At 45.8% G+C, this 13,251-nt stretch overlaps 1 protein-coding gene across 4 annotated transcripts in view; it reads left to right on the top strand.

Moving 5' to 3' along the window:
• fam222ba (family with sequence similarity 222 member Ba) overlaps positions 1–12,508 on the top strand; it is a 32,234-nt gene extending 19,726 nt beyond the window's left edge. For 2 of the 4 annotated variants that reach the window (XM_034099717.2, XM_034099718.2), the window contains exons 2-3: positions 2,498–2,625; positions 8,843–12,508. In XM_034099717.2, coding sequence (XP_033955608.1) covers positions 2,544–2,625; positions 8,843–10,608 — 1,848 coding nt within the window. In that variant the 5' untranslated portion in view covers positions 2,498–2,543 and the 3' untranslated portion in view covers positions 10,609–12,508. Of the gene's footprint in view, positions 1–413; positions 547–2,497; positions 2,626–4,581; positions 5,043–8,842 lie in introns of those variants that run through there. The other 2 variants (XM_034099719.2, XM_034099721.2) reach the window with 2 other exon arrangements.
• Positions 12,509–13,251: the final 743 nt, after the last annotated feature.

A 13,251-nucleotide genomic window follows, 5' to 3' on the forward strand; every position in this document is an offset into this window, starting at 1 on the left:
AAATATAGGTCAGCTTTTATGGGAGCAGTTTGACACATGACACAAGCCATGCGCATCACTTACTCAAGTCCTGCTTTGTCTGCCCGCCTTTATTTGTCTATAAAGAGAGCGACACAGTTATTGGCACACTTTTATTACGGTTCTATAAGTAGCTGGTGGAGACTTGCCGAGTCACAGGGGCCCCCCATAATACTCTGAGAACCCTGTGGTGTCTGTCTGCATGGGGCTGATAGTGTGAGACGCCTGGCTAAACTCCACCAGGCCAATCCTGGCTGCACACACTGCAGCTGGCCTCCACAGACGCTACTGTGTTTCCACTGCGGACAGGAGGGGCTGTGTCTGTGTGTCACCCAAAGGCTACTAAGCCATTGGGTGAGACACCTATTGGGCTGGATGCGTGCATGGCTGGAGGGACAGAGAAAGCCCAGTCCAGACCAGGCTAAACCCCTGGCATGGTCGCTGTTAGGACTCAGCCTCCAGCGAGCTCCGTCCCTGTCTGGATTCAACTCTCTATCAGGTGTAGTCATCCTGCTCCTCATACAAATGGTGTGTGTGTTGGTAAATGCCTCTGTGGGGGCGGCGGTTTTTTGTAAAAAAGAGCCTCTGTTTGGTGTGTGATGTATATTTCAAGTCGATGTGGCAGCGGTGCTGATAGGCGAGTCAGTCGACGTCAGGCTTTCTGTTCCGTTGGGTTTCATCTCTTCCTGCTCGACTCTGTAAAGCAGATTGTCAGCTGGGGCATTACCATAGGCTGACCTTTGCCGCTGCGCTCCCCACTGCACAGCTTTCTGACATTCAGGGGCGCTGTGGGGGAGGCAGGAAGGGAGCGGACTGATGGTCTGTTGGCAGTTTTCTTTGCCTGTAGTGCGCTGATTCTATAACAAAATGCAGCGACAAGTATAAGGCTGTGTGGGCTTTTTTCCCCCGACATCATTTCAGTCTCTTGCCACCTTTTGATATTTAGTTTCTCTGCACCCCTGCCCTGCCTGTTGTCAAAGAGATTGCTGTTATCCTTGTGTGAAATCTTGGCACCTTGATAAATGAGAGAGCGCTGGAAATCTTGCCTGCTGACATCAGGGCGCTATGTACCTAAAATCCTTTCCAAGGCCGAGGGAAAAGAATAACATATCAGGCCAATTAAAGTTAATGCATGGTGACACGCTGAATCGAGGGCAGGGATTGCTGCCATATGGCGGTCCAGGCTGTAAATCAAAAAGCAGTGGAAAGGGGGGGGGGGGAGGATGAGAGTGGTGGGAGGCTGGGCAACAGAAAAAGGTGACGCAGCATCAACTGCACAAAAAACACCCTAAATCTTCAGATCTGTCTCAAAGAATACAGAACTGCCACCCACCATTCTACCCTTTTCTCCCTTCCTCCCCCCTGCCACCCTGCCCCTGCTGCACCCCAAGGTGCAACGCTCACAGGTATCTGTGTAGAACTGGCAGCTTCATTAAGGCTTGTTTTTTTGTTCATCCTCTCGCTGGGAGGATTTAAATGAGCTGTCATTCTGACCTTTTTGAGCTCCTGCTTTTTAAAGCAAGTTCAGCCCCCACAACACCCCAGCCCCCCCGCCACCCGTCCTTCTCTCTTTCCACCTTTCCCTCTCACTTTGTCACTCTTTCCTGCTCTTGTCTCTTCTCCCTGCAGGGGGGAAGACACTTTTAAGCCATCACCCTGCGGCAGACAGGCACGCCAAGGTTGTTTTGTGGGTAATTGCCTCTCTCATAGACGCTGTTAGTCTGTGCACACTTTGCCGCCCTCTTCTGATGCCACGCAGCAAAAAGAGAGGGAGGGCGCGGACTCTGTAGACTGAATGTGCTCCCTCACTGTTCTTCGGTGCTGATTAAGCATCTGGTGTTTTGAATACAGCAGTAAGCCAAGTGGAGCGTGGCTAACGTGTTTCTCCCTATCTATTACATCAGGTTATAGCGCAAAAGTGGCAGACATTTATTGGAGTTGCAACCCTGTTTATTCATCTCCTTTCCCCACATTGTGAGCCAGCTCCATTGTTTAACTTCTCCTGAAAAAAAGAGGACTTCAATATCGATCCGAGGCTCACTAACTTGTCCGCGCCCAGGCCTCTCGAGTGTGTTCTTTTCAAGTGTACAGGAGTCATTAATTCCCTCTGCCACGGTCTGGTGGAGGCGGAAAAGGTAAAGCGCAGGTAGCAGGGTCCAACTAGCTGTAACATGCAGGCGGGCCGGGGGAAGGAACCGAGTCAATTTAAAGCTGCGCCGCCTCAGGCCCAGTCTGCCCGTTTTACTTCAGCTGTTTGATGTTTAATTGAAGTTGTTATTGGCATCAAATGTCACCTTACCTGATGCTCCAGGTGTGAATCGCTTTCTAATTGAAAGGTAACCACATCTCCCTCAGCCCTGAGCCTCGGGGGGTCAGCCACAGAGTTCTATTAGTCTGGACCCAGCTTCTGGATCATGTGCTGCCTTGCAGTTATGTCTGACTGCTGACCTCGCTCTCTCTCTTTTTTCTCTCTCCGCAGTGTGAGGAGAAGTGTGTGTCCCATGTTGCATTAGTGTCTCTGTGAAATGCTGGCCTGTCTGCCAAGGCCAGGTGAACTCCCCCTCCAGCTTCTCCCCCACACGCAGATGAACACTGGACATCAGAAATGTAAGTATCTCCATCTCTCACACACACACACACACACACACACACACACACACACACACACACACACACACACACACACACACACACACACACACACACACACACACGGCTAACTAGCACCAGCATCCCACACAAAAATACCAAGCTGTTACCATCCCTCTACCCGCCCTACGTCAGATGGCCATGCCAACCCTGGCCTGGTTCTCTGGTGTTAGAACCATAAAGATAAAATGAAAATGTTTGGGCTCCAGGACCATGGATCTGTCGTCAAGAGACATTTAAGATGAACTGGGCCATTTATTTGCCGATGTTTTGTCCCTCTCTCTCCCTCATCGCCCCCGAAGATCTGTCTGCCACAAGAGTTCCTTCCCGTCTGTGTGCCACACTATTGCCACAGTCATGTGTTAGATTCCACCCTCTCGGGTACTTTTCACTATCAGGAAGAGTCAGTCACTGTCAGACTGGCAGACAGATTGCGGCTGAGTGCTTTTGCCCTGATGATCTTGTAATGAGAGAGAATTTAAGAAGCAATCTGCTGCCCCGGTTTTAATGGTAGACTGGTCAGAGCTGGCCCAGTTAATTCAATGTGTTTGAATTTCACAACTTGGGAATCAAATTGGACAGTTTGAGGGGCAGCTACTAACTGGACTGGAGGAGATTATAGTACGTCATATAGTATGACCATGTATACCAAGTATACATGGTCATACTATATATACGTATAGTTGTTCCTTGTCACCGTTTTAAAAGTGTTATGATCATTTGTTTAGCCAATCCAAACTTTGTTACTAATTTCTTTAAGGGAAAAATAATTGTGTTAATATCCCATGATTCGGATCAGCTCACATTTTAAATTGGTTCTTTATTGGACAACGATACACCATTCCACAAAGTTACATTCAAATCATGTTAGTAGTTTTTGTGTAATACTGATGACAAACAGACAAAGAACCCCTCAAACAAAGACACAATGAGCATGTGTGGTCTCGATGGTTGCACCGAATACTGAGATTACTCTCAAACACTGAGCTTCTTACATATAAACCAAACAGATCAATCACTAAATATAGCCCATCCAGTTTTTCATTCCATCAGAAAATGTCACCTTTTCTTCCTGCCTGTTTATCTCCGAGTGGAAACTCGGCTCCAGCTTGACCCATTTCTTGCAGCAGTTTTTTCTCTGTAAAATGCTCCAGCTCATCAAGACTGTAATTTCAGAATCACAGTAATCAGCCAACCCCCAGGAGATCAGCAAGTGTGAGGGAGTCTGCTAAGTGCCAGCGTCTGTTGCCTCACTCAGGCAGACTTGTGACATAGTGCAGCCATCAGATACACAGTTCCTCCGCTCTCCCTTTATGTGACACGCCAAAACACATGAGAGCAAGACACATGAGAGCAAGAGGCGCAACTGGAGTTCAGTTTGTTTTTCTCTCCAACGCTGTAATCCATTTCGATGACAGAGCGTTCAGTCCTGGAAGTGTAATTTCAATCTATTTTGTTCCCCTCCTCGTCATTCTCTTGTAATGCTTTCCCTTTTCATCCGCTCTTCAAAGTATCATTAACAGACGCCGTGTTACATCAAGAGCTGTGGAACTGTTTTTCATTTTAGACTGAATCTTAGTCACAGTGAACAAAAAGGATTCTTGACACTCATGTTATCTCTCTTGCTGCCAACTATCCATCCCCCGTAGACCCCCTTCTGGATTTTCACAGTTTGTAACGTTTTTTATGTTTTTGAGATGCCTTTAAGCCGCCACACACAACCGAAACTAGCATCAACCCTGGGATAACACTCTGCCATCTCCCTCCTGGCTGTCTGCAGGACTCCGTGTCTCTGCTGAGCTCCATAGTTAACCCAGCATGGAGGATCATTTGACAGCTTAACTCCATGAGAGGTGTGCTTGGCTGCTTTTAGATGAAATTCATGGACTAGTTGTCACTTGAAATCTTTATTCAATACTCTGACAGACTTCCACGGAAAGAAAAGGCATGGATGGAGAGTTTACATAATTAACTCTAATTTGTGTTCCCATCTATCTAACCTTGAGCACAATCCTTGCAGCAACACTCTAATGCAGTGTTTTATTTGACATGCTGCCCTTTACACCTCCCCTTCCCTCTGATTCCAAATGATCCATGCCTTCCTCCTCTTCCCAGGTGGATCTTTGCAGAGTCATTTAAAGTTACGAGCTTGCAGGTTGCCGTCAGAGGCGAGGCCAGAGCAGCTGCTCTATTTATCATCAGGGATCAACTGTTAACAGACGATGGCTGTGAAATGTTAAGGCTGTCCGAGGAGTAGATTAGGTTTCCAAAGAGACAGTGGGTCCCAAAGAAAACGGCTCATTCTCCAGGCAAGATGATTCAAGTACCACAAAGTGGCCCTTGGTCTTCAGTTCTGCTTACAGGCAGAACAAACAGTGAGTACAGCTGGGCCACTTGGCTGATTTTCAAAACTCATCCTTACCGAGGTCAAAAGCCACCGTCTTTTCTTCCTCTCCCTCCCTATAATATTCTTCATTTTTCAAAAGGTCTTGTGGTTTTGATCTATCAGCATGGGAGAGGCTCTACTCAAACGTCTTTTAAAGATGTTCGGAGGTGGCGTCATGTGGGATATTCACATGTCTAATTTGATGCCGAAGCTTCAGACCTAATTTCCTGCTCTTGTGTGAAAATTGCAATTTGCAGCAGCATGAGCCCATGCCCCCTGCTGCTTAAACCTCGTTCAATAAAAACAGTAGTTTGAATAAAAGAATCCCTAATTAGTGCCTGCTGACTGTGCACTTATGTTCCAACTAGCTAGCTAGCAGCGGGGTAATTAACGCAGGGCCAGACTGGCCTCTTTCCCCGGTTTCCCTCCTTGGGAACGTGCTTAGTTGGAGATCTGAGAGATGATATGCTCGCAGCCACCAGCAGCCGCCTACAAACTTCACTCACATCCTCATTAACCCTCCCTCAGTACATGAAGCTTTTCCTCTAATCCAGGTTTCAGGTTAAGGTTGAAATGCTAATAAGCTACATTTGCTTACAAGAACACATAATCAACAGCTGCCAGAGCCCTGAGACAGTTATTAACAGCAAGAGGTCGATTTTATCCACTGTTTGGGATTCACTGATTTCACTACACATTTTATAGCCGTTCTGTTCAAGCCTTCATTCTGATTTGCTTTTTTTTGTATCTCAAAATGCCTGCCTAAGCTTTGTTAACAATGTGTAATCCCTTTTCCAATTTAATGGATTGGTCAGTTTCCAGACATTGACATTGCTTTCTTTGCTACTTGCCTGAGTCTTACAACTTACGTATAAAACTCATTACACAAGTGCCAGAGGCAAAGAAATAACTCTTATAACTATTATTAATTCTCCTTACTACCATATATAAAGATATACACATTCATTTAGGTATTGTATAAAATCATTTCATTTCGTTATGAAGAATGTTGAATAGTTCAAAGCCTTGAAGCTTGTGCACGGTTTGCACATAAAGATAAGGTTACACTTATATTGTTAGTATTGTACACTTTGGGTCATTAGATTTCATCGGTGTTCGGGTAATTTTGACTTGTGTCATTTAAACATTTCCATTAATTCAATGTCCAAGAGTCTGAAAATGCTGTTTTTTCTCAACATTTTATTTTTAAAGTAGTCCAAAAATAGCTTGCTTTACCTCTTGCTGCAAAAAGATGGAGGCACTCGGGCATTTAACAGCACCCAAATGACATAACACAATAACAAACAATCTGTTCTTCCAACATGTTTTAAGGGGGATGACGCTATGAAATATGACAACAAGGATATTTGGTACAGCATTAGACTTAAGTTACAGTCTAACACACAGCAGATTAGAAACCAAACGTTGATGTCTCTGTTGAAGCTCTTTGAGTGAGACTGTTTGCATCTACCTTCACCTTTCCTTGCTGTAAATACATTTGTATCCAACTTGACTTCTCATCTCGGAACACAGAGCGGTTTCCTGAAATATGATGTTACATTTTTAGTTCCTGTGTTCCACAATCCTGGTTTTCATCCAAAGGAGTCTGATCCCCATGAAGTGAACAAATATGTTTAATTCATTGCAACAGCTGATGGTACTCTCTTCCCACCTACTTACAACCCTGTCGTAAGCTACATAGACATGAGGTTGCAGAGGAGGCTGTGACAGAATCTCTCAGGCTCTAGATATACTCTGGATACTGATGGCAAACTATGGAGGACAGAAGCTGCCAAAATAAATGAATATGCCTAAATGTATCAAAAATATTTAAATAAGGAAGCATAGGTATGAACCTAGCTGTTTGGATCCATGCACTCTGATGCTGATCAACCAATAGATGGATCCAATGATAGACTTTTAATTAAAGCCCCTCTCATTTGCATAGCAATGACTAAGAAATGATTAAGTGTAATACAAAGAGAAAGAATATACATAATTTAATAAAGAAATGCATGCAACGCAAAAACGATTTAAAAAATAAAGAACATGCAAATAAATATATAGAAAATATAAGACAAATTGTAAATGAATAAGGAAGCAAATAAAAACAGAGCAATTTGTCACATTATATATTATAAGGCATATTCATTTATTTAAGGTCTTTTTTTTTGCAGCTTTTGTCCTCCATAGAAATAGGTACATTTTGTATGCATAACATAAATTATGTATAATACTGTGTGCCTTTGTATTTATTCAGTCTGCTTCTATGTTACTGTACAACCCATCATTTCCAAAAAGGCCATTAATCACTACCTGTGTTTGACAGCTGAAGCCCATCTTCAGCATGTCTGTGAGCCCGTGTTCATTTATCTGCCTTTGCTTACCGTGGCATTTATTCAGTGGCAGACATTAGGCCACGGTGATGGCGGGTGTCGAGCTCCAGCTCCTTGGCCCAGACCCCTGCATTAATGAGGCTGCCATCAGCAGGCTGAGCACTCGGTCACAGCGGCCCCCTGTGTGCCGCCCCATCCCGGCCCCCGCACATCGCCGCCCATTGTTTCCTGTTCACAAATAAAGCAGGAATTAATTAGCCGCTTGGCACAAACTCGTGGTGCAGCCGTGTCAGAGCTCGCAGTTCAGCTCCACGCCTCATCTCTCGACTCCAGCCTGCCTGCTGTGAGACTGAGCGTAACGGGCACCGCCGCATGAAACCACAGAGCTCTGCCAGCAATTCAGACATTTCAAATTACAGCTCACTCGACAACAGAGAGAAGCAGTCTGCATGCTGTGATGGTGACATCTCTTTTAAACTGAAGTCCCCTGCTCATAAATAATGAAAGTAGCTCAGTAACCAGTCAGATCCTTCTCACAGATCAGCTCCACTTGTGTCCATCAGTCTGAGAGCTGTGGTGTAAGTAGGTCAGACTGGTACTGCTGAGGTGATGGGGACAGTGGGAGCCTGTCATTCTCTGAAACTGTTATCACTGACTTGTATTGTGTTGAGTGAAGAAAGTGTAAGTGAGCAGATCGGAAATTGCAATCACGCCCGTTAGACACCGACGCCGACACGATCAGCCACACCTGCATGATCATGTCGCACATTTTCAACACATGCACAAACACATGACCGTGTTCACAGTGTCACATCGGCATTGTTAAATTTAGCCATGGTGCTTAGCAGGTGTAACAAATGTCTGCGAGCGGAGGCCTGGGAGGTGTTCCTGCTGATCAGAGACGCTGCTGCTGTGTCTGATTACTTGTCTGCTGTCATGGAGCTCTGCTCTCTGCGTCAATCTTTTCCTCTTCCCCGCTCCCTGCAGCATCCACGGGGGACCATCACTGCCTTCACTCATTCTTTGTTTAGTTTGTGATTCAGTAGCAAGCAGCGTAGACCCCCACCCCAACCTCAGACGCACACTTATTGTTCGCCCCGGATGCTGCGTCAATTAAGGCCACTAAAAGCTCCTGACCTCAGACGCCACCACAAAATTGGATTTTAGACTGGCTATGTGTCGGCCACAACAATTCAGCTGAGAATGAGATTGGAAATATCTCTTTGTCCTCTGGGAGATGTGATGGTCTTTGGTAGAATAACAGTTGGGTATGGAATATAAGAGCGCTGTCTAAATCAGGTTCCTCTGGGCTGCTCGGATTACAGCTGATGTGCTCTGTTGTGCCATATCCACCTGGATTAAGTTGTCTTTCTCATTGTGCTTTTCTCTCTCTTTTTTTCCCTCCCTATTCTGTCTCTGTCTTCCACTCTGACCCATTCTGTCCTCACCCCAGGGGACACCACACAAAGGATGCGATCGGCTCCGTTTCCAACCCCTGCAGAATTGGATGCATTTGCTAAGAAGGTTGCCAACAACCCCCTCACCATCAAGATCTTCCCGAACAGCGTGAAGGTCCCCCAGCGGAACCACGTGCGGCGTACAGTCAACGGGCTGGACACGTCGGGCCAGCGCTACAGCCCCTACACCTCCTCTCAGGCCAAGGCTGGCCTCCTTGCCGTCATCAAGGGGCCCACGGTCAAAGGCATCCTCAAAGATTTTGACGGCAGCAGGGCTCGCTTGCACACTGAAGTCGTCATGAACCCCCACACCGTACCCTACCAAGTGGCTTCGACCAGCACTTTAAACCACCACCCGGCTCTACCGAACCTCACCCGACACCAGCAGAGCTTACCCCTTCAACAGGACCCACCTCAGACTCTACAGATGCCCATCCCTCCGCAGCAGGGTCACAACCAGAGCCTCAGACACCCTCCCCCCATGGCCCAGCACCCTCAGGGCCCACCCAGACTCCAAACTCTGTCTCAGCACCCGGCCCTCGGCCACCCACAGGGGCCCCCTGGCGTCATGCTTCAGCAGCAGCAGCACCTCGAGGAGCAGCCGGCCCCCGGCCTGCAGGGGGGCAGACAGCTGCCAGATGGCGACACACCGCCTAATGTTACCGTCTCTACCTCAACCATTCCACTCTCCATGGCCGCCGGGCTGCACCAGGGCCACCAGGCCGATCTGAGCCACATCGTTCATCAGATCAACCAGTTCTGCCAAGCTCGGGCCCAGGGCGTGGAGGTCACCTCCATGTGCGAGGGTCAGATCGCCAACCCCAGCCCCATCAATCGCAACCTGCTCATCAGCGCCTGCTCCAGGGTGTCCATGCACAGCAACCCCGCCACCCCTGGTTATCCCCAACATAACTGCATTATCTGTCCTCAAGAGAAAGCCACAGGGCCAATGGGAGCCCACCCCCAACACAGCATGGCTGTTATGAACCACTTGCCTTCCAACCACAATGATCTCCAGCAGCAGCAGCAGCAGCAGCAGCAGCAGCAGCAGCAACAGCAGCAGCAGCAGCAGCAGCAACAGCAGCAGCAGCAGCAGCAGCAGCAGCAGCAGCACCTGCAGCATCTGCATCAACAACAGCAGCAGCTCCAACACAACGCGCAGCTGCAGCAGAAGATGCTCTCTTGGAATCAGCACCAGTTGGCTCACGTTCCCCACATGCAGAACGGTGGGAGCCACCTCTGCAAGCAGCCTTCCAGGGACCCCGCCTTCCATTTTAAGGGCATGGGCTACCCGGCAGAGGTGTGTGTGGGCCAGCCTTACACTCTGAAACCTCCCATAGAGAGGCCAACGCCCTCTCCACCCGTCAACAACAACGGAATGCCCGGCCACATGGCCCACTACACTAACGGCCACTACTTCCAGTCCCACGTTTGGAACAGCAGCATCCTACCTACACCCAACAGTGACAGCTCCGGGTCTCAGGACATAGCCATGCCATTCCACGGTGCGGGCCCAGGGGGCTGCACCACGCTAGACTGTGGGCCCCCTGGGGCTCCCCATTACATGCTAGGAACGAGCTCCTCCGCCCAGTGTAATCTGATGCAAACAGCAGATTACTTGGGTGGGGACTTCCAGACGCCCTACTTCCGCGATCAGAATCTAGGGCTGATGGGTAAGATGCACAGGCCTCCTCTGAGCAGGGCAGGTCCAGAGGTCGGGGACGGCAGAACCGCTCTCATCCAGCACCCAGGGTACAGATAAGCTATGGCCTTATCTACACTACAGTTATCAAACCCCCTTTGTTAAGTCTTAAGAAAGGAAACACATGAATACATTGATAACTTAAACCGCTTAAAGAGGGTAAATTAATACAGGTTTTTCCCCGTTTTCTTTTATAAATCTTGCAAGTGATCAATTGCTACTTTTATTTTTGTTAATGAGTGCTTTTACCTGGCACTTTAGGGAACTTGTTCATGTGTATACTGTGTGTGTCATTCCCTCCTTCCTCTATTTTACTATCTGTGTGCCTGGGTCTAAACAAACCCTGTGTTATTTCTATATCAGACCTTTCAGTTATGTTTTCTTATGCATGTAAGAAAAGAAAAAACAGATGGATCCCTGCAACGTCTAATAATGGATGTTTTTTTTAACAGGGTTATGTCAGGAATTGTTGGCTCAGACTAGTTTCACTACCTTTTGATTTGGTGTTAAAGCTCCGATCTCATCAGAATTTAAAGATTAAACGCAATCATTTGAGGGCAGAAGAGAGTAATAATCAGTGCAACACCACCACACACGAATAAAAGCTCATGCACACGTTGTTTTATTTTGCTTTTAACTGTAATTATTTACTTGTATAGTAGGACTATTGAAGATCTATTCCTCTCTGTCAGTTAAGGAAGCATGTAATCAGGTTGTTTGTACATAGTCAAGCTCCAGCTGGGAGCAGATGCGTTGAATAGGCATTGCTCTGTCCTGCTGAAAATGCTGCAATGAATTCAGGTGTTTAAAAACTAAAAACTTTTTGTCAATGCCAGGAAGGTTTGGCAACGAGATTGTGAAATGTTAAGTGCAGAAAAAAGTAATGAAAGATTAACCTTAAAATGGCCAAAGTCATGTTAACAAGGACACACTGTTATGAAGATGTGCCATTTATGTGTTTGTTTCCTTTTTGTAACCATGACAAATGTATTACTTGAATGTTGAGATTATTTGTTTTGCAGTTATTGAAGGTTGGTAGGTTGGTTGGTTGGTTACGAGGACAAAACTCTGGAGTAGAATGAATAAAAGTGTTCCTAATGTTGTTTAGAAACGAGCCTCGTCAGAGTTTTGATCCTGACAGTGGGAACTTGAGTGATTTAAGTTATGTGTGGTTGCTACTGATTCTGATGTGAAGTCTGCTCGAAATGAGACCAAATTGATCACTTGCAAGATCACTTGGAGGCAAACAAAAAGGACTTTTAAGTTTAAAGTGAAACAGCAAATGCATTGTTTATTTTATTGTACACTGGCTTACCTACTAGACTACTGTAACTCTAAAGTTTAACGATTGTGTGTGAATGTCGCCTGCTGATGAGTTAAGGGTGAGTGTGTAAGAGTGTGTGTGCATAAACACAATGACGCCCATGTTTTGTTCACCTAACTCCCTAACAGCCCTTAAAAAGCCTTAAGTGTTTGGTCCTTGGACTTCCCTTGAAAATGAGCATGGTTTTAATGAAAAACCCCAAGTAATAAGGAGAAAGAAGATGCTAAGGATACACAGAAACAGCAATTTATTGGTTTATTTCTGGTCTTTTTATTTTATTGAAGTTTTGTTGACTCGACAGAGAAATTCCTTGAGAGATTCTTTATTATGGAGAGCAAGAAAAGGAGTAATATTTTGTAATTATATATTTTAGCAATGTGTAGTTACTGAGCTGTAACCATTTTTTTCCAAGCTTCAGTTTGCAGTTGTGACTATTTATAATACTTGATTTGCTTGTTATTTAAATTTCATTTTCTTCTTTTGTTTCTTGTACTATTGCTGTGAAATGGAAGAAGGTCCACAAGCCTTTCTTTTGTGTCATTCTGTACGACAGATGAGAGGCAAGAGAGTGAGAGTTGTGCTACTCTTTTTGTAATATTGTAATAATAAAATAAAGTTCTAATTTATGCTTTGAAATTAGTCTGAAATTTGGTTTGGATCATCTGCAACACTCACACTGAACACGGTTGTGCTTTTCTTCTCATTCTCACTTCATTCTTCGTGAGCTAATAGCGAAAAAGGGCTCTTAAAGGAATATCTCCTCCACAAATGATCATATTTATATACATTTATTACCCTGTGCCTCCTTGAGTGTATGAAGAAATAACGGAGAAGTAACAGAGGAATGTGTTGACTAATGTAAGTAAATGGTCCGAAGCAACTGCAAAACTAACTAAAAACATCCATTTACAAACTCACACAACTCATACATTATAATACATTTTTCTTTGACCAAGTTGTATGCTTACTTTAGCTCGAAACAAACGCAGTTTAAAACACTTTGGACAGGATGTGGTTTCTTAGTCGTCTCATATAGGTTTCTTACAGATGTGTGCCAACTGAAAAGGCCGCCTAAACCACCTTTCATTTGTAACTGAGGCTGCTAGTGCCAAAGATGACGACTGTTGCACCAATTGCTCTGCTTTCATGCCATTTTACCCGAGCCTGCCTCTGACAAATAGAAACAGGAAGTAGAGTAGACTAGGCACGCTGTGAAATCCACAGGACTATCTGGCTGCAGTAGATTTAGCTTGTCTAGCTGTGATGAAAATGGGACTTGTATAAAGGGCACACTGCAGGGGGGGGGCGAGATCAGCACCTTTCGTAATCAGTATTACTCCATGAAGGATTGGGAGCTGTGTCACAGGCAGGTTCTGGCC

The sequence above is a fragment of the Pseudochaenichthys georgianus genome, chromosome 14 (genome assembly GCF_902827115.2).
Source record: "Pseudochaenichthys georgianus chromosome 14, fPseGeo1.2, whole genome shotgun sequence".
Lineage (NCBI taxonomy): Eukaryota > Metazoa > Chordata > Actinopteri > Perciformes > Channichthyidae > Pseudochaenichthys > Pseudochaenichthys georgianus.